At 37.5% G+C, this 19,830-nt stretch overlaps 1 protein-coding gene across 4 annotated transcripts in view; it reads right to left on the bottom strand.

Moving 5' to 3' along the window:
- TLK2 (tousled like kinase 2) overlaps positions 1-19,830 on the bottom strand; it is a 53,233-nt gene that overhangs the window by 31,636 nt on the left and 1,767 nt on the right. For 2 of the 4 annotated variants that reach the window (XM_063300574.1, XM_063300576.1), the window contains exons 2-9: positions 16,478-16,563; positions 11,329-11,400; positions 9,849-9,918; positions 8,791-8,834; positions 8,164-8,259; positions 5,730-5,897; positions 4,234-4,329; positions 2,026-2,118 (exon numbers count right to left, since the gene is read on the bottom strand). In XM_063300574.1, coding sequence (XP_063156644.1) covers positions 2,026-2,118; positions 4,234-4,329; positions 5,730-5,897; positions 8,164-8,259; positions 8,791-8,834; positions 9,849-9,918; positions 11,329-11,400; positions 16,478-16,558 — 720 coding nt within the window. In that variant the 5' untranslated portion in view covers positions 16,559-16,563. The remainder of the gene's footprint in view (positions 1-2,025; positions 2,119-4,233; positions 4,330-5,729; positions 5,898-8,163; positions 8,260-8,790; positions 8,835-9,848; positions 9,919-11,328; positions 11,401-16,477; positions 16,564-19,830) is intronic. The other 2 variants (XM_063300575.1, XM_063300577.1) reach the window with 2 other exon arrangements.

The following is a 19,830-nucleotide window of genomic DNA, read 5'->3' as shown; positions in this document are numbered from 1 at the left end:
ACTACCCATCATACTTGTTTTTAACCCTCTGTTGCTTGGCAAATGGGTGGCCTTAGAAATGGAATAAAATTATATTTGGGGGGATCAGGAAAAAAATGACTGAACTCCTCATTTGGCTTGGGATTTTGAAAATATCTTATTCTAATGGCAGAAATTACTGAAAGTCTTTAAGGAATTTTAATTTGAAAATATTTGAACTATTTTTGGTTGTGAGATTGAAATAAACTTGTTATGAAGTCACTAATAGAATTTTACAGAGAAGCCATGAATATCCTTAGCTGATTCATTTCTCTGGGGCTGAAATAAACCAGGTCCATATAAGCACTAAGATCTATAATCCCATTGCTCACTGGCTGTCTATGGCATCATAACCAGGTTTTTTTCAGATCCCTTGTTGAATATATTTGAAAAAGTTTAGTTTGTTGTGGGGGGGTTGATCTATGCTTGATTTTTCCTAGAATGAAAGTATCTGGATTTTGATCCCTTCTGAATTTGTTTGAGGTAAGAAAAGGAATAAGCACTTTGGGATCATAAAGGAAGTAAGGAAGCAAATAACTTTTGGGTGGATTTAATGGTTGAAGCCATTCTGCTTTTAAAACATCCACAAAAATTTCTGGGAAGGGAATGCAAGGAACTTGGGCGGTCCATATGGATCCAGAGATTTGGAATTTCCTATCTTCTCCTAGTCCTTGGCAACTGGAGTATACTAGTACTGTATGGGGAAAATGTTAGGAAAAGATCATCAAGAAAAGGAAAGGATTCCAACTCTTCTTCAGAAAGCTCTCCTCATTAGTTTCCTTCAGAAATGGCTGATTCCGCAGATCTTTCTAAGCTAAGAAACATTTCAAATGGACTACTTTTGCATGTTGTATAATTTAATTCCCTCCTGCTCTATAGTGGGGACAAGGATTGAGAAAACGTCTTGCAGGGTACTACTGGCACTGTGTTGATTTCTACTATAAGGCTGGAGCTAGCCATATGGAATATTCACTGTTGAAAGACAAATTTCCTTCAAAAACTGGAGGAAAACAATAGCATGAAGGGTGCTTGGAAGAGAAAATGTGTTCCCCTTGAGAAATTCTTTCCACCCTAAACCGATGCAACTGAGCAAATTAACTATTCTTAAGTTTCCCCAGGAGGGAACATGTATATATTGGGGTGAGGGAGGGGAAGAGAAATAGAGAAAAGAGGGAAACTAAGGAGATATTTGCAAAGGAAGGAAAAAACAAAGGCTTCAATTCTGTCAGAGCTCCAAGCTATTCCAATCACTTTGCTTGTGGATTTGGGAGATGTGAGAGCTTCCCAACCCAGAAAGGCAACTGAAAAACGGACTATTCCTACTCATTCCATGAGACTAAACTGAAGTTGAAATGGTCTGTATGATGTTCAGGAGTATATAGAAGACAATAGCAGAATTTCAGACTGCTCAACTGTTGGACCACACAGAATTATTGTTTCGTCAAAATTACTGTAAGAAACTTACAAATTAGGGTTTGTGTTTCTTTAAAGGAAAATGCTTTGCATGTTAAAACTAATTAAGTTATTATGGCAAAAAAAAATCAGGACACAATAGATTTAATGACTTTATTATTCTTTATTAAGTGTCACAAGATACTTCGGTAGTTTCTGATGCAGCAAATTACCATGGCTACCCTTCTGGAGGTTTCCACAGGACTTTCAAATTCAAAAACAGTCTGCAGAGGAAGTGTAAACTCTTATGTAAAAAGGAGGGAGCTTCTTTGAGTATCAAGACTGTAAAGGTCTCAAATGAACTTAGAAGTCCATATTTGTCTTTCAAGAGAGGAAACAATTCCCCTCTTACCAAGTGTTTTCCACTTGATGGATTATGTGCCACCAAGTCAGTGTCAACTCTTAGCAATTACTTAGATAGATTTTCTCCACAACAATCTGTTTTCCATTTACATAACCATTAAATGGTATCACTAACCTCTTGCCCACATTTATATTAGATACCATCTATGGCTAGAAATTTGAATATAGGATGTAGAATTTACAACTACTTACCCTTAATAAATCATCTATTCTGCCTTCTTTTTTCTCCAGGTCAGAGTTCTTACTGTTTTCTAGTGCAGATATTTTCTCCATGGTAAGATCAGACTTGAGAGGGAAAAAAAGAGTTCTTAAGAAATTATCTACAAAGTAGTCAAATGTGTTATGAACACAAACACTACAAATAGTCTGTTGTGTAAAACAACATAATCAAGGAGTAGAACTTCTTACAATTAGTCAGGAGGATTTTTAAACGAAGTCAAAACATCTGACAAAAGTATAACTAAGCCTGGCCTTCCCAACTTTGTTTAAAAAAAGCCTTATCTACTAGAAATAAATGGGTTGAATTTCCCCAGATTTATTTATTTAATGGTATTTCTATGCCACTCTGCTTCAAGCACTGAATAAATAATGAAACTGGCAGAACTATTTCAGCATTGAAGAAACCAAGGAAAAGGCAAATAACAAGGCTATACAAGCACTATGTTTTCAGTTCCCACAAACTCACTTGCAAAATAAAGGGAATTAAATCATTATCTCCCAGAAGATTCAGCCCTTAAAAGAGGGGTGCCACAGATGCTTCAGAGCAAACAGAACTACCACTCAGTGTCTACACTTTGCCTGTAAACATGTTCTTCAGTTTCCCTATGCATTTTAGGTAAAAGCTCATTGGAATTGCTTTGATCAAGTCCCTTTCCAACCACCATTGCCTGCCTAAAAACCAAATCAAAGATTATGAATTCTTTTAGCTATCTACTTTTGGAAACTAGGCAACCTTATCAACATTGTCTAGAAAATAGAATCAAACCTGTGAATGAATTCTATTGTAAAACATCCACACAGAAGTACCCCAAAGAAGCAGTGGGGTACACACATCACATATTGTCCATCTGAAAGCTAATTTAAAAATAGTTGATCTAGAAACATTCATATTTCTGGTGAGAAAACAGGAGTTCAATCTGTGCCTGACATGAGGATTAAAGTTTGTAGTTTAAATCTGCTTTGGTGAAGGAGGGGGCATCTTGGATGTTAGATGTTTCTTCATCTAGCTAACCCAAATCTAGGCTGAACTGGGATTTGCATCTTTATTTTTGTATACATGGCAATGAGTACCAGCATACGCAGGTTCTGCTCTTTTCTGGTGGAGTGGCTGAGGTGAGCTCACAATCAGCATGTCCTGAAAGAGCAGCATTAGTGTTCACTGGAATAATGACAAAAGGATAGCACTCATTCTTGACCATCCAAAATATATTACATGATTAACACCTATAATTTAGACATTTAGGGATTTGAATGCTTCCAAATAGTCAGATGTTTCAGACAGAGGAAAAAAGAGAGGAAGAAGGAAGTAACAGGAGGTTTAAAGAAAACAGTACAGCAAAAAAACAAACAAATGAAAAATCTAAGAAAAAAAGCAGAGTAAGAACAAAGTCTGATACAAGTTCTAGCCTTGGGAAAAGGCAAAAACTGCAAACATTCCTTGGATCTACGTAATAGACCCAAGCTTTCACTTAAAAAAGGAAGTGAATTTTTAATATTCTGAAAAGATTTAACTTGGTTTCCTAAAACACATTGTCCTCTGCCTAAAAAATGTGCCTTGCATATCCTCAGCTACATAAGGCTATAATGGGGCCCTACATGAATTAGAACCATAGAATCCTGTATAATTTAAAGCAATCCATAGCACACAGAAAAATGAAGTCAAGGAACTTCCTAGGTGGCATAAATTTTAAAACAAAGATTGTCAATGTTTGTCCTGGATATTCAGTTCATATTTTGGCCTAAAGGTTTGTTCATTCTTTAGTATGTATGATGTACTTCCAGTTATCTTAGGCCTTTTGAAAAAACAAAAGATTATATTTATCGTTCAAAGGGGTGAAGCTGATGATTATAGAACAAGAAAGCAGTTGGAAGGTTGAGGCAGGAACAACAACAAAAAATATTCTGGAATTTGTTGTCCAATAGAGACTATTTTACTTCGAAACTGCCCCTAAAGCTAAGCATTCTTAGAAGGAACGAACAACAACTGAGTAAGTTTGAAGTTTCTTCTGGCAGCGTTATGTCTTTACACCACAAACTTCCATTTCTTTCTCTAGTAAAAGGTGAAAGATTTATATGATCAGAAGAGAAACCACAGTATGCTTCCATTTCTTTCTCAAATGGACAATATACTTGATTCTAGCCAGATGCAACTTTGCACTATGTTATTCATTTGTCTTGTACCTGTGTCTGTTTGTGCTGGACGGAAATCTGTTTTTGAGAGGTGCAGGAATGCTCTGTGTTCCCTGAAACTGCTGATGAAGGACTGCCTTGCTGGGCCTGTAAGAAGAAGAGATGTAGCATATCAGATGCAGGTACAGTATTTTACAAAACACATTCTTCCCCACTGTTATTTGAAAGAAAAGGCTTTAAGCTAACTAGCTGAATGTGGTCAACCTTAAAAGGTAAAGGTTTCCCTTGACGTAAAGTCCAGTCGTGTCCGACTCTAGGGGGCGGTGCTCATCTCCGTTTCAAAGCCTTGGAGCCAGCGTTGTCCATAGGACACTTCCGGGTCATGTGGCCAGCACGACTCACGGAACGCCGTTACCTTCCCGCCGAAGCGGTACCAATTAATCTACTCACATTTGCATGTTTTCGAACTGCTTGGTGTGCAGAAGCTGGGACGAGCAACGGGAGCTCACCCCGCTGCGCGGTTTCGAACCGCCGACCTTCCGATCGACAGCTCAGCGGTTTAACCCGCAGCGCCACCGCGTCCCTCTCGTGGTCAACCTTAAGAGGCAGCAAATTTCACACCCAGTTCTTTTCTAGTTCTACACCCAAAGATAATTTGATAAAAGATGCCAGGAATAACATTTCAAATTTCTGTGTAAACACAAGATTCATGCTGGATTATAAACCCTTGCCTGTCAAAGTTCAAGTTTGTCTGCTCACACAGATAGATAATGTAAACTGCATTAGTTATTGTTTCCACAGAAACCGTCCAAAGAATTTTATAAAGGAATTTTTTTTTAAGTTTGACAAAGTGCTGGCTTTTGGGACAATGGCCTGAATTGTACCGCTAGAACTTAAATTTTTTATTGAAGGTGAAGGTTCCTGTCCCTTGAATATATGTCAAGATGGAATTTGAGGAAGCACTGCAGAAAAGAGATGGATGATTCATGAGGAATAAACTTTTTGAGGTGAGAAATGGTGGGCTTCTAAGTTAAATTGAACTAATAGCCCCAAATCAACATTCCACACTTTTATAGAAACAAGCTAATTTGATTCATCTTCCAAACAACTTTATAATCATGAACTACACTGTAACTTATCATAACTTATTATTGTCTTCCAATAATTGAAATTCCTAAACAATAGGAAGAAGTTTTACTATATTGGGAAACTTAGCTTATGAGCCTTTGAAGTACAGAAGCCTGTTTCATCACCATGTAAGCATGGGAACTGTGCCAATGCAGAAATATGCAGGGAGAAGAGAGATGAACATTGCAGAAGAAAGAAATATATCTTTGCCAAGAAGCAGGTACCCCAGGAAAGGATAATTCCTAAATTATTCCATGTTGTGGAATTTATTTATTTGGTATCATATTGTCATGAACTGCAGCAACCAAGAACCAGAATTTTAAGAAAGATTCCACTGTAGCAGTGGGAAGCTACACACTGTCTAACCATACAAGATCCATTCAGTCCCCCTTGAGTTTGGTCATTAAGACCTTGCTCACCGAAGCAAATGGAAAACAGAGGCTTGTACCCCTCTGGGCCAGCTGCTCGCCCTCTAGCCGCTGTTTCGCTATCATCGCCGATACCAGTGTTGGGAGAGCAGAATGCTCCTCCGGCACTTCCTTGGCTGCACTGCTGTCTACCCCGTAAAGCGGCTGCTCCATTCGCCGCTGTAATACATTAAAGAAAATCATCAGAAAAAATGGTTGTGTGGAGAAAGTAATAAATCTGAACCATGCAGAAGTTTGGACACAAAGCTAGCAAAATATTTTTGCAGGGAGAAGGATAAATCTAACAGAAGCAACCCCAGTGCTTCTAGAGTACTTTCCATGTCTAAAAACAAAGGAAAAGATTGGTATTGAGTTCCTTCTATTTTTTTTTAATATAATATAAACTTTAGTGTTACACGCTTGAAAAGCAAAAGCCTGGGTTCATGTGATACCTTGCAGCTGCATGAGTAAAAGATCATACACTTCATTCTTCATTTCTGCAGCTCAGGGGTCCCCAAAAATTGTATTAACAAAACCTGATGGCAAATGGCTTATTGCTAGCTGTGTGTATGTTATATTAAAACAAAATAAGGTAAAGAAAATAATCTCATTAAAGCTGCAGAAGACCCAATAAGCTTGAATCAAAACTTTGGAGCACTGGATGCTGGAGGAGGGGGGAATGTCCTTGCTCTTTCTCATGTTATTACTACCACCTGTTCTTATAGCCTTGATTTTAAAAAATAAGAAAATGATGTCCCCCACCTTCCAGATGCTAAAAGGTTAGCTATTCCTGACCTAATAAATTGACTCCAATGCATTCTCTTCTTATATTTAATTAAAAATGTCCCTCATTTATATTCCACCTTTTCTTCAGCAGCTCAAGTTGGCCATTTACCTCCACAAGAACAAACTTGGGTAGTAGGCTGGGCTGAGAGAGAGTGGTTGGCCCAAAGTCACCTAGTTGGCTTCCATAGCTGAGGGTGGATCAGAACCTGGGTCTCACCAGTACCAGTTCAATGCCTTAATTATTACTTCATATTGCTCTTACCTAAACTTGCTCTTTGGAGAAACAGAGTGATTCTTTTGACCTTTTTTGTGATACTCTTTCATATATTTGAAGAAAGATATGATGTCTCCCTTATATATTAGCTTGAAGAAGAAAAGACTATCTTCAGGTACGGGAATAGGAACGAAGAATGATTTAAAAAATCATTGGGGAAAAGAAGCAACATTTAAGAATAATTTCTGCCAGGTAACATGGGCCTTACTTTATAATCCTCAGTCTAATTCTTTGTATTTACTGAGAAAAAATGAAATGCTTTTTCCTTTTTTTACAAAATGGAGTTTGATTGGAGTCCTTCAACTCTGAATTTTTCTTTAATGCCCTTATAGTTTTGGCTTCCTTGTTAATATTAGTGGCCAAACACAGTAGAAACACACACACACACACTGAGGACACAAGTATAGCCAACAAATACTCTTAGGCTCTACTCCCCCCTCTATCCTTAGGATCTTCTACAGGACTCAGTCATTCTCACAGGACTTGAAAAGTCCATGTAGATAATGGATTTAGATTAAAAAGTTTACACAAACATCCTCAAATACGATCTATCATCTCATCTTTTTTCTCATGGTAATACACTTAGTAAAGGGCCACATCCTGGACACTGAGAAAAACAAACCTGTACTTAAACAGAATATTGAGAATAATCTGCCAATGGCATCCCCTGCTTGAAAGGTAGATATAGGCGATCACATGCAAAAAAACTGACAATAACCACAAAGGATAGATGCAATATGAAACTTAAGCCTTTAACTGTGAACATACATATATAAGATAGAGTGTTTTCACAACTATATACTTATGTACTATATGCTTGCATGTTGAAACATTCTGCTTAAAAGGCAGAAAGTGCAGCTTGAGGCTGTGATGAATACTCTTCTTCAATTCACTTCTCTGAATAAGTTATGAAAACACTTGCTAGTTGTACTTCCAAGATTAATGTTTTTAAGCAATTCAGAATATGTATGTATTTCATATTGGCAGAGATAGAAAGATAAGTCTATCAAAGGTCAACTTCACAGTTAATTATTTTTCTCTACAGTGAATTTTAATTCCTTCTAACATGAACCACTTTACAACAAACCAACATATGGATTTGTCAGTGTTGGGTTGTAGCAGTAACAATATTTACTCACTCTTAGAGCTTTGTATTATATGACCTAGCTACCTGAAGTAGATCTTAATTAAGCACTGCCCAGAATTGGGTTTTACAGATAGTGAAAGCTGAGAATTAACAGAGAAGGACAGGAAAGGAAGGCAGAGAGATCCTACTATATGAATCCTAGAAGATCTGCATTGTTTCCACCACAAATATGTATTAACAAACCTATAAATGTGCTCTGAAAGTTCTCAGGATACTACTCTACCTTGTCAAATACTTACAGGTAAGGGATTAGATAAGGAATGCTGTGGTGATGATCGTGCAACAGGTGGCACGCTTCTCCCAGGGCTTGTTCCTGGACCACTTCCTCCGGCAAACTAAAACAAGGGAGAAGGAGAAGGAGAAGGAAAGAAGGAAAAATATCAGCTACTTCAGGAATGTTTTGTACAGCAAGTCAAATGTAGAACAACAACAAAATCATGCCTACAAAAGGAGTAAGAAAATTGATCAAGACAAATTTCCTGGAAAATCTAATATATTTTCAAGTGCTTACTCCTGAGAAGTGTACACAGAATTTAGAGGCTGTCTCTTAAACTAGTTTAACATACACTTTTTTTTAATCCATTCAATTGGGTCTGATTCTTGGAGACTGCCTGGACAAGTCCCTGCAGTTTTCTTGGCAAGGTTTTTTCAGAAGTGGTTTGCCACTGCCTCCTTCCTAGGGCTGAGGGAGAGTGACTGGCCCAAGGTCACCCATCTGGCTTTGTGCCTAAGGCAGGACTAGAACTCACAGTCTCCTGGTTTCTATCCTGATGCCTTACCCACTATACCAAGCTGGCTCTCTAAAACATACACATACAGGCACTGAAAAACAAAGTTCTCTGATATAAGCTGTGAAATTGGCTTACCTCAAAATAGTCACTAATTTTATGTCCCCTTGGAGTAACTTTGCCTGGAAAAAAAACCCAGTATTACCATAATCAAGAGATATTAAGATTACAAAATAATTTGAAAACACTACAATACTTCAAAATATTTTTACTGAAATTGTCTTGATTTTGAGATATAAGTCTGTACGCATGGATCAAACTAACTCTAGAAACATGTGCAAGTGAAAAATAACTCCCAGGAGATAACTTAAAACACAAAATTTCCTCTCATTTTTTCCCTTAGCCTCCTCCTAGAATACTATAATGAATGGAAGAAGAAGAATACTTCTTCTATTCCTTATAGTAGAACGAAAGGAAAAAGAAAGTCACATGCAAGAACAGAAAAAGAATATAGTGTGTGCTTATGTAGAGCCGGTCAGTGGAAAGGGGAAAGAAAAATAATCAGACATATGAGGAAAGCATTAGAGAAACAATTCAATAAAAGATCATCAGTGGCAGACCAGAGAAACATGCAAAGTCTGCTGAATACAACTCTTGAAATTAAGAGCTTCCGGCTGATCGTAACCAACTATGTTACAGCTATAGAAAAAATAAACAGCAGAAGAAACACATTTACTTCACTGTCAATTATAGTTTAAATTAACATTCTTCAATGTACCATTTTCAATACGGTCCATTTTAATATAACTTCCACTCAGAAATGCTCCAAGATAAAAATTACATAATATTATATTATGTAATTTTATGATCTAATATATCATAATAATTTCATGATATACTAGAAAATTGTTGCATGTGTTCTGTGTATAACTGCAGAAAATCATCAAATTGGGGCGTATACACACAGTGAAACAGGCACAAATGGATCTCACAATAAACCTGTTAGAAGTCCAAAATGGTTTTTCTTATAATGGGGACAATAAATTGCCCCTGAAGCAAAGTACACTGCTTAAAGCCTAGGATCAAAACAAGTTGCCCAACGCACTCTAGAGAAGACATGTTCTCAGAGGGCAAGAGAATTCTCTAACAAATAGACTCATTATCAACTATATAGAGATCCTAATTAGAGGTCCTACCTTGACTGGTCTCAAAGGATTCACCTTTCCTCTTCCTGTTGCGCTGGTCATTCTGTTTTTTTTCAGGAGTCTTAAGGGGGAAGAGGGAAAAAAATTCCAAATGAATTTCTGCAAACATCCAAGGACTTAAGATCGCAACTTTTTAAAAAAAATAATGATAAGTGGTTATCAGCAACTCCTCCACAGATATTTTAACTTTCAAAACAGGTTACATTTCCCTTTTTGGCATTTTTAGATGCAATTGTGGAACACCATACTCAGCAAAGAACCAATTAGTGGTTAGTATAAATTAAATATTTAGTTAAGCTGCTGCAATAGACCTGAGTTAAACACATTTTTTTACTCCCAAAGATTAAATTAAGATTTTTTTTTTTGTTAAGTTATCTGCAATAGCAGGGAATTAAATGGCTCCAAAAATTATTTATTTACTCTTGATATAATAGAAATGTGTTAACCATTGTGACATGGATGGAAACAACTGGAGTGTAATTGATCTGTCTGTCTTAAAAACTTTGCTTCATTCTGATGTTTTCTGACAGCATCAAAGGAAAAATCATCAATCAAGGGGAAAATTGACCACACACTAAATCTTTTTTTCCCATATCCATCATTTGAACTGGCTGTAAACTACACTTGGGCCGCATCTCCCACCAGGAAATTCTTTGTTTTTCACTCATCCTTCCCATACCTTTCTAGCTTGAACTAAGTCAGACTGAATCAATCCTAAAGATGTGAAAGCCTAGGGGGAAAAACTGTGTTTTCTTTTTTTCCTAATCTCTCTAAAAAACTGAAGAAAATGGTCTATGAAATATTTCTTAATATTTGCTTTTTAAGTTGTACACAAAAGGTAAAAATGTGAAATAAATTACGGTAGTCTATGTTGTATATATACCAATTCAAGAAATAAACTAACATATGAAACAATAGAGAAGCTGTCACAATTTTTTAAATGTTTAATAAGTTCACGTAAATGTTTAAAAAAAGCCATAAAAACAGAAGCTGGTGACAGCAATACTGTTATAAGACTTGGTTCTGCACAAATTATTCCTAAAAATTAACAGTTCCTTTATTTGTTCAGAATAGATAACTTTGTTTTAGTATAATATTGGTTTCTATTATTGCCAGTATTAGTTTTTTGCCTGCCTACTTATTCTAAATTGGCAAAAAGGAAACTGTGTTTGCAGCTCCATTTGTTAAAAAACAAAAAAAGTTCTTATAAAATTATAAGTTTATAATTATTGTCTGAAAAAATTACACTTTCATAAGAAACTAAGTTGTGTATAACACATTTACAAGTTAACAAAGTAACTATGTAAAAAGTATTAAAATAATAATGCATATGGTTTAATTTTCTCCCAAATATTCTTTTTCTGCTGGGATTTCCCCCCCCCCCGCTCCCAATTTACCCTTCATTGTCTCAAAATCTCTGGAAGTTTTACAGCTCTATGAGGATTGTTTGGAAAATATCACTTTTAGTTACCTCCAGCTCCTTGTCACTCAGAGAACCCACACTGCACAAACTCTGATTGGAAGATTCACTGTTCAAGGGACCCTAGTGTAAAGGAAAGAAAAGTGTGTAACCAACAGGAAATTTTGTCTTCTTTAAATCAACTGCGTATTTGTATTTATCTGAGCATGAAAGTCATTGATAATTAAAAAATAAAACATGACAATGCAGATTGTTACCTCTCTTTCTAGTACAGTGGCCAGCATTTTCAAAACCTAGATGCTTGGTAACCTTACTTTTGATATGGGATGCAAATAAACTTGGGATCACTTCAAGGGCAATATATGATATTAATAAAACACTGTGAGTTTAGGATGTAACCCACTCACTTTATTTATTATACAGACTTATACAGCCACCTAGGGAATCAAAACTGCAATATAATTAAAGCAACTAAACAACATTGAGGCCCCAGTAAAACTTGCATCCATCAACCACACCATGCTGGCTCCATCAACACCCCAGTCCCAGTGCCTGGAGGACAAATCAGGTCTTCACTGCCTTCCTGAAGGCCAACAGAGTTGGGACCACGTGTATCTCTGAGGTGGAGGCTGTTCCATAAGGAAGGCACCATGACAGAAAAGGCACAGTTCTGAGGCCCCAACAGGCATCACTGTTTCACCAAAGAGACTCAGAACGCACCAGATCTAGTGGGACAGGCAGAAACAACAGGGGATAGATGGTTCCACAAGTAACCTGGCCTCATGCCATGTAGGACTTTCAACATGATGACCAATACCTAATCTGGAAGCCTACTGGGATCCAGCGCAGCTCCTGCAGTAGCGATCTTACATGAACATACTGCAATGCACCCACTACTGCCTGTGCTGCTGCTTTCTAAACTGGTGCAGCTTCCTAATGCTCTTCAGGGGTAGCCCCATTTAGAGTGCATTGCAAAAGTCCAATCAGGAGATGAGTAAGACGTAAGTTGTGAGCATTGCTTCTTGATCTAGGAAAGGGCACAATTGAAGATCTAAAGTAAAATGTAAAGATGACTGTACTTAGACATTCTGCTTCCAAGAGGGAGGGAAACATAGCCAATTTCCATTAATACTATACCACTATCACTTATAGATTCATGGCAACATTATGTGATATTCTGTAAAGGACAAGGATTCCTCCAAGTCTAAGGAGCAGCTTTTCTGGGAGTGGGGATAATAGCGTAAAACAAGAATGATCTGCTGCTTTGAAATACCCTTTTAAGCTCTGTCATGGAAGTCTCTTTCTCAATTCACCCAAGATTCTACCCTAAAACTCACGATAAGAACTAAAAAAGGTCTCCTTGAATTTTTATTCAGCCAAGTGGTAACCCCATTGCAATGTTTAATGGAGCAAAAATGAGCATGGTGATTTTGACAGCACGTGAAAGCAAATACAAAATAAGCAATGATGTCTGCAAATCCTCCTTACAAGTCTATAAAGTCTTTAAAAAAATCTGATCTTAAAAACCCTTCATATTTTCTTATCACTAATGAGTTAGTAAACTGGTAGAAAATCTTTGCATTCTCTTTATGGTTATTTTTAAGCATCTGAGCTGCATGATTGCAGGGTCTGCCTGTTTTTACACTGTGCTTGCCTAGTTCTTATGGTGAAGTACCAATGCAGGAGGCAATGAGGGGTTTTCTTTATCAGCCAGTGTCACAGAGCCTGACTTAGGGCTAAGAAGGAGTGACTGGCCCAAGGTTACCCAGATGGCTTCTGTGCCTAAGGGATCTCAGATCTCTCTACTCCCTAGTTCAGCACCTTAACTGCTACATCATACTGGTTCTCCCTCTACACTCTCTTACATGAGACTAATTTTCTGAATCGATTTTAAACTGGATTGAGACCTGGCTTCTGCAATAATTTTGGGGGGGAGATGGGAGGTAGCAAAATTTGAATAATAGATAAATAAAATAAACCCAGTTGCCCTCTGGGACTTGAAGTTGGAAAGTGATAAAACAATACAACCCTTTTGTTCTCTTGATTTCTTGGGACTTAACCATGGTAGCCTTCTAGACCAGTTGTCTGAGCTAGATGTTAGCAGGACTGCTTTTTATAATAATTAGGTGGCACTGTCAAAAGGTACTACTGGAGAAGTTCTTGGTATCTTTGTTTCAATATTATCACGCTGCTTAATGGTTCCATATGGCTGAGTAAAGTGAGTTAACATGTGTTTGGCAGACACTTTGGCATTATAATACACTGAATAGAAATCAGCAGATTAAGAATCACTTCAGAATAGACAGAGGCATTGTTAGTTCCTTGATCTGGATATGTGGGATTTAATCATTTCAAAGAGTATTAACCTTCAAACAACCAAGACTATAACCTGTGTTGCTCTTGGATCCACTATTGCCACTAGAGGCTTAAATAGGTTCTGTGGCACAGAGTATTTTACCAGCTCAGAATGATATTTTACTGACAATTGTATCAGGATATGGCTTTAGAGTTCTTTGCTGTGGTAACGATGAAAAAAGAACAGTCAGACTTCAGGTCTAAGCAATCTTTTTTTTAAAATTAAAAACTTGTAAGCGTACAAACTGGAGCCTGATGCAACTGATATTAAACAAATGTAAGGCTAAGTTGTTTTTATATTGAAAATGAATGAAGCTCATAGCCTATCTACAAAAAAACCCCCAACTGCTTGCTTGACGCTTCATTTCAAAGGTACAACTGAGAATGGAGAGAAGTCAGAAATCTGCAGTAAACCTCCCAACAACCCACTAATAAACAACCTAAAGTAGACCCATCTACTTTTCAACCACCCTTTTTGTAAAATAATACTTAGTGGTAATACAAATGAATTAAAGTCTTCAGGACCAGATAAATTACCTCCTAGGGTACTAAGAGTACTAGAGTCGGACACGACTGGACTTTACGTCAAGGGAAACCTTTACCTTTACTAGGGTACTAAAGAAACTACCAGAAGTGCCTGCAGACTAACTGTAATCTATGAGAACTCCTGGAGAACTGCAAGGTCCCCATACGCTAGAGGAGAGCAAATATTGTGCCTTTCTTCAAAAAAGAGGAAAACCTGGGAAATTATAGACTTGTCAACCTGATGTCTTTACTGGGCAAGGTCCTCAGATTATTACATATTTGTGAGCACTCAGATAAGATTGCAGCAATTAATGAAGTCAGAATGGGTTTGTCAGAAACAATTAATGGCAGACTTGTCTTTATCTCCTTTCTAAACAGTACTAGTTTAACAGATTGGGGAATGCACAGGCATAGTATATTTTTGTAGAATCAGCAAAGCATACCACAAAGTCTCACGTGATATCCTCATTAATAAAAAGGTAAATTATGTGGTAAAATATAAGGTAGGTGACAAATTATTAGATCGATTTCTAACTGGCTGAATGGCTGTACTCTAAAAGGACTCCTAAATAACTCCCCGTCAACTTGGTAAGCACTATCAAGAAGAGTACCATAGCACTCTGTCTCAGGTCCTCTGCCATTCAACATTTTTATTAATGACTTGGATGAAGAGGTTGAAGAAATGATGATCAAATTTGTGAGTTACACAGAAGAAAAGTGGTGAACACTTTAAGGTAAAGGTAAAGGTTTCCCTTGACGTAAAGTCCAGTCGTGTCCGACTCTAGGGGGCGGTGCTCATCTCCGTTTCAAAGCCTTGGAGCCGGCGTTGTCCATAGGACACTTCCGGGTCATGTGGCCAGCATGACTCACGGAACGCCGTTACCTTCCCGCCGAAGCGGTACCAATTAATCTACTCACATTTGCATGTTTTCGAACTGCTTGGTGTGCAGAAGCTGGGACGAGCAACGGGAGCTCACCCCGCCGCGCGGTTTCGAACCGCCGACCTTCCGATCGACAGCTCAGCGGTTTAACCCGCAGCGCCACCGCGTCCCGGTGAACACTTTAGAAGACTGAAAAAATTCTAGATAAGCTTGAACAGTGGGTTGAAATTAATGGTAAAATTTCATGAGGAAACGTAAATTTCTGCATCTTGGGAGAAAAGAAAGTCACAAATGAAAGGGGGAAACCTAGCTTGGCAATATAATGCATGTGAAAAGGATCTGGCTCTTCTAGCAGAATACAGGCTGAATATAAGCCAACAGTGTGATGAAACCACTAAGAGCACAGAATCTAGGTAATGGGAAGTAATTGTCTCATTGTATTCTGTCTCTATCAAGCCCTACTTGGAATACTGCTCTGGACACAGCAGTCTAAAATGAGCATTGACAACCTGAAACAAATTCTCCCAAGGAGAGAACAACACCCCCACCAACACAAGCAGGGCAAGCCACAGTATATAAACTGAGAGCAAGGCCCTCTCCCTGTTCGCACTGAAGGTGTTGCCTAGTCTGGCAATGAAATGTCTGCAAGGAAACAACAAGGCTCAGAGGGCACCAAGGACTCCACTGAAACAAATTCTATCAAGTTGGAGACTGGAAACCAAGTTTTAAAAGGAATGGTAAAAGGAAATGCCAATTTTTAGTCTGCTTAAAAGAAGACTAAATTTCAGATATCTATAGGGGTGTCATACTGATGAGGAAGTGGACTCGTCTACTAGAGAGGGCAGGTCTAGAATCAATGAGTTGCAACTACAGAGAAAGAGACTTGGGTTAGATATTAGGATGAATTTCATGACAGTAAAACCTGTCAACCACTGGAACAGGCTGACCTATAAAGTGGGTGTTCTACTGCATGTGACAATTCATTCTGAAAATTTGGAGGACATCTGTTAGAAAGCAGAATTTTTGGAAGGTTGTGAAATGCAGTTTGTTATTTTAATTCTTTTGGCGTTTATTAGCTGAATTTTAGCTGTATTTTTTATTTTATGTTTTGATTATTTTTATCAATGTGGCCCTTTCCCCTCTACGAGTTGCACAGACCTGCTTTACAGTGTGATTAAAAAGGACCAGTCACAATTATCTTGCAACTCCAATAGACCATCAACTCATATGGCTCAGGCATGTCCCATTATTAACATAATTATGGCTGAAATCAACAGAACTGGTAATATGACTTTGGATCAGTTTCTATGTGTGAAAGATGAGTATGTACATCCTGACTGTCCTTGTTATTTGACACAATCTCCCCATCTAATAAAATGTTACTAAAGCCACACAGAGGTGTACGTGTAATTAGTCAACTGGCCGTGCACATAACTAACCTTAGCAACACCTGCTCCAGTAAACCTGGCCTCCAACAGTTCCTGCCGTCGTGGATCCAGGCTATGCAATTCTTCCATCATATCTGCTAATAAAGAAAACAGAACACTGTAAGCCAATGCTTACAAAATTAATAATGCCATGAATAGTATCACTCTTCTAATTACAGGATTAATATTAACTTGTTTACACAACTACCCACAAGTGCTTTTTCATGCTCCAATTATTTTATAGTGATACCACTAGAAGAGTTATATCAAAGTAGCATTTGTATTTCTGTAGTATTAAACATTCATTTGTTCAGGTTTAGTTAGTGCATGCATTTGTATTACTTATACACAACAATAAGAATAAGGTAGAATTGCCTTCTCCATTTAAATGAACATAATTATGCTGGATTTCTCAAATTCAGTCATGGTTCATTTACATGGTTTATTGAATAAACAATCATTGGTTGGGTTTGCTCAACATGCTAAGCCAAAAGCCATGTTTATAACCTCAACAGCTGAGTTCACACAACATACAAAAACAAAACAAACTATCTCAGACTAAGTGCCTTAAATCTCCTTTACTATAGCAAAAGATTACAGATCAGCATTTTCTCCTCTAGAGCTATCAACCCTATTGCTTTAACAGACCTCTATCTTTTGTATGATACATATTGTGTTTTTTGGAATCCAATATCAATAACATCATTTACATTAGAATTAAACTAGTAGGCAAACATATCTTTCCTTCCTGTTTGGAAATAGGATGAAGATCTATTGGACTCTAACTGCAGACCAATGCTGTTAAAAACAAATGGTACAGAAAAAGGAAGCCTAAAGTACTGCAGCATTAACTACAGATCTATAGCATAACTGTAGAGAAATGATAGTTTATTTTTCAAGAACAATAATTACTCTATAATGCCCTCAATATCCCATTGAAAAGATTGTACCCATCAGATATTCCCCTGAAACAACAAGGAAGCATGTAGGATCCTGCGGTTGTATCAAATACTGTTCAATGCTCCATCATTAACCATACTTCACATCAAACCACAGAAAACATGACTTGCTTTTACTATCCAGGATATTCATAAACAGAATAGCCAGCTTTCTTCTGAAGGGACTCCTTTCGGCTATGTTCCTTAGATTCATTGTTCAGAATTAACTGGATGGGGCAAGTTCCAACAACAGGCACATATGCAACCTGATATATGAAACTGTGTAAGATAGAACTGCAAAGTTACCTTATATGCACAGTAGCAATTACATGTTCATAGAAACTCAATTTGTAATCACATTCCCCTCTGGAGCTGAAATTATCGATACCAGTTCCTTGGGAAATAATTAGAATATAGCAAGTATTTCTTCTTTTTATTTTTAAAATTGAGAGGTAAATGCAAAGATATTCCTAGACAAAATAGTTACCATATGCCCTCCATTATATAATTATTAGTCAACCTCTAAATTTTTTACAGAATGCAACTGAAATAAGAGCATGAATGGCTAATAAAGAGCATTTACTTGTCATTTCCCATTAATTCAGGAAATTCCAGTCAGCTCTACCAGGAACGTATTGCCAGGGTATTAAACAGTGATAGCAGGGATTTTCAAACTGTGTATTGTGACCCTTCATGGGGTTGCCAGCAATTTAGACGGAGGCACAAACATTGTTTAAAGCTGGTAAGGCCTATGCAGGCAAAGCTGGAGCACTGTCAAAAGTCACTCCTGCTTTGCTTGGGCAAACTTATAATGGGAGTGGTGGCAAAGCAGGCAGCAGACCCAGAATTGTAATCCCTGCTTGCACAGGCAAAGCCCAGAGGAAGTTTTGAGAAATAGTTAAATCTGTGGATCTAGACATCTTTCAAAACAATCCACCAATCATGGGAGGTTTTTTTCCCCTTATTATTTAGTTTTATTCATGGGGAGTAGCACAAATTCATGAATTACTTTAGGGTACTGTAGTACAGCAAAGTTTAGAGAACATGTTAATTACAGAACAAGTGTACATGACAGCAAAATTTTGTTTGAACAGTTTCACTGAAATAAGCGAACAGCTTATTTTAAGCAAAATGACAGAATTGAGAGGTATCAGAATGACTGATTCATATATTTCCAAACATATTATTCCCAGAATTGTTCTACTTTCATTTCCCCAACCAAATGATAAGGTTCTGAATCACTCAGCATCTAGCACATGCTTAGGAGGAATATTCCTGAAGGGCAGCAAATGCCCTTTAGAAAGAGAAACACACACACACACTGATATCACACCAATTGTTCTCTTTGCTCTCTATTTTGTCCCTAACATCACTTCTCTGGAACACTGCTGTAGAAGAAAACCATCTGGGGATGTTAAAGTTCACTGGTCATTAGAAAAACAGGGAGATATTTTTATAATTTGACACAAAGCAGTAAAACAGTAGAATACCTAAAGGACTGGCTTCTCCCATGTAAGGCTACTTGTTCACTAACACCTTCTGGAGAGATTCACCTCTAAGACCTGCCAACATCAGAGCTATGTTTGGTCTGGGTTATAGTATGGTCTGTTTGGAATTCCCTATCTAAGAAGGCTCACCTTGTCCTGTTGGCACTTCAAATGCTGGATTAAGATTCTACCACCCAATCAAGCATCTGTTATTCCCTCTGTTTTTGTTAGTCTCTCTGATATTTTGTTAATTTATTCATTTCAAATATTTTTAATGGAAAGATGGGATACAAATAATTATGAGATGACCACAACACCATACTACTAGTGATAATATGGGGAATATCCAATGAATTTATGAACTGAAGCATTACAAACTTATCTACTTATTATCTAAGATATTTTTCCTGCAAATGATGTAACTTCCAAAAAAATGAATTTGGGACCAGAGAATATTTAAATAAATCCTTTCCTAAACTAATGCAGCATTTTATTTTAAAGAAACCTAATCAATTATTCTCCCCTAACCCTGCCAGAATTCTGTGACCAAAAAGAGAGAGAGAGAGAAAAACTGAAGCCAGGGTACAGTATGGTTGTAGGATAGGGTGTAGGTAGTGTGTTAGTGGAGAAAAGTGTTCATTTCAGCATTCTCCAATTTAGTGACCTCCACATGTGCTGGGATTACAACTCCAAATTTCCAGCCAGCATACCGTACTTTCTAGGAATTTGGGGAGCTGCCACTGTAATACATCTGGAGGGTACCAAGCTGAAGAAAGCTAGCTGATTCATGTTCAAGCACTGATACGAAGACACAGTCCCCTTTCAGTTATAACCTTATCAAACTTTACAATGAGCCATCCAACTTTTCCTGCTCTTTTCATAAGTACATTTACTGTACTCTTCCATTCCATTTCTTATGTTTAATTTCCAGAGATATGCT

The sequence above is a fragment of the Candoia aspera genome, chromosome 4 (genome assembly GCF_035149785.1).
Source record: "Candoia aspera isolate rCanAsp1 chromosome 4, rCanAsp1.hap2, whole genome shotgun sequence".
NCBI classification, from domain to species: domain Eukaryota; kingdom Metazoa; phylum Chordata; class Lepidosauria; order Squamata; family Boidae; genus Candoia; species Candoia aspera.
Note: the sequence above shows the minus strand (reverse complement) of the source record. Positions and strands in the feature narration are given on the sequence as shown.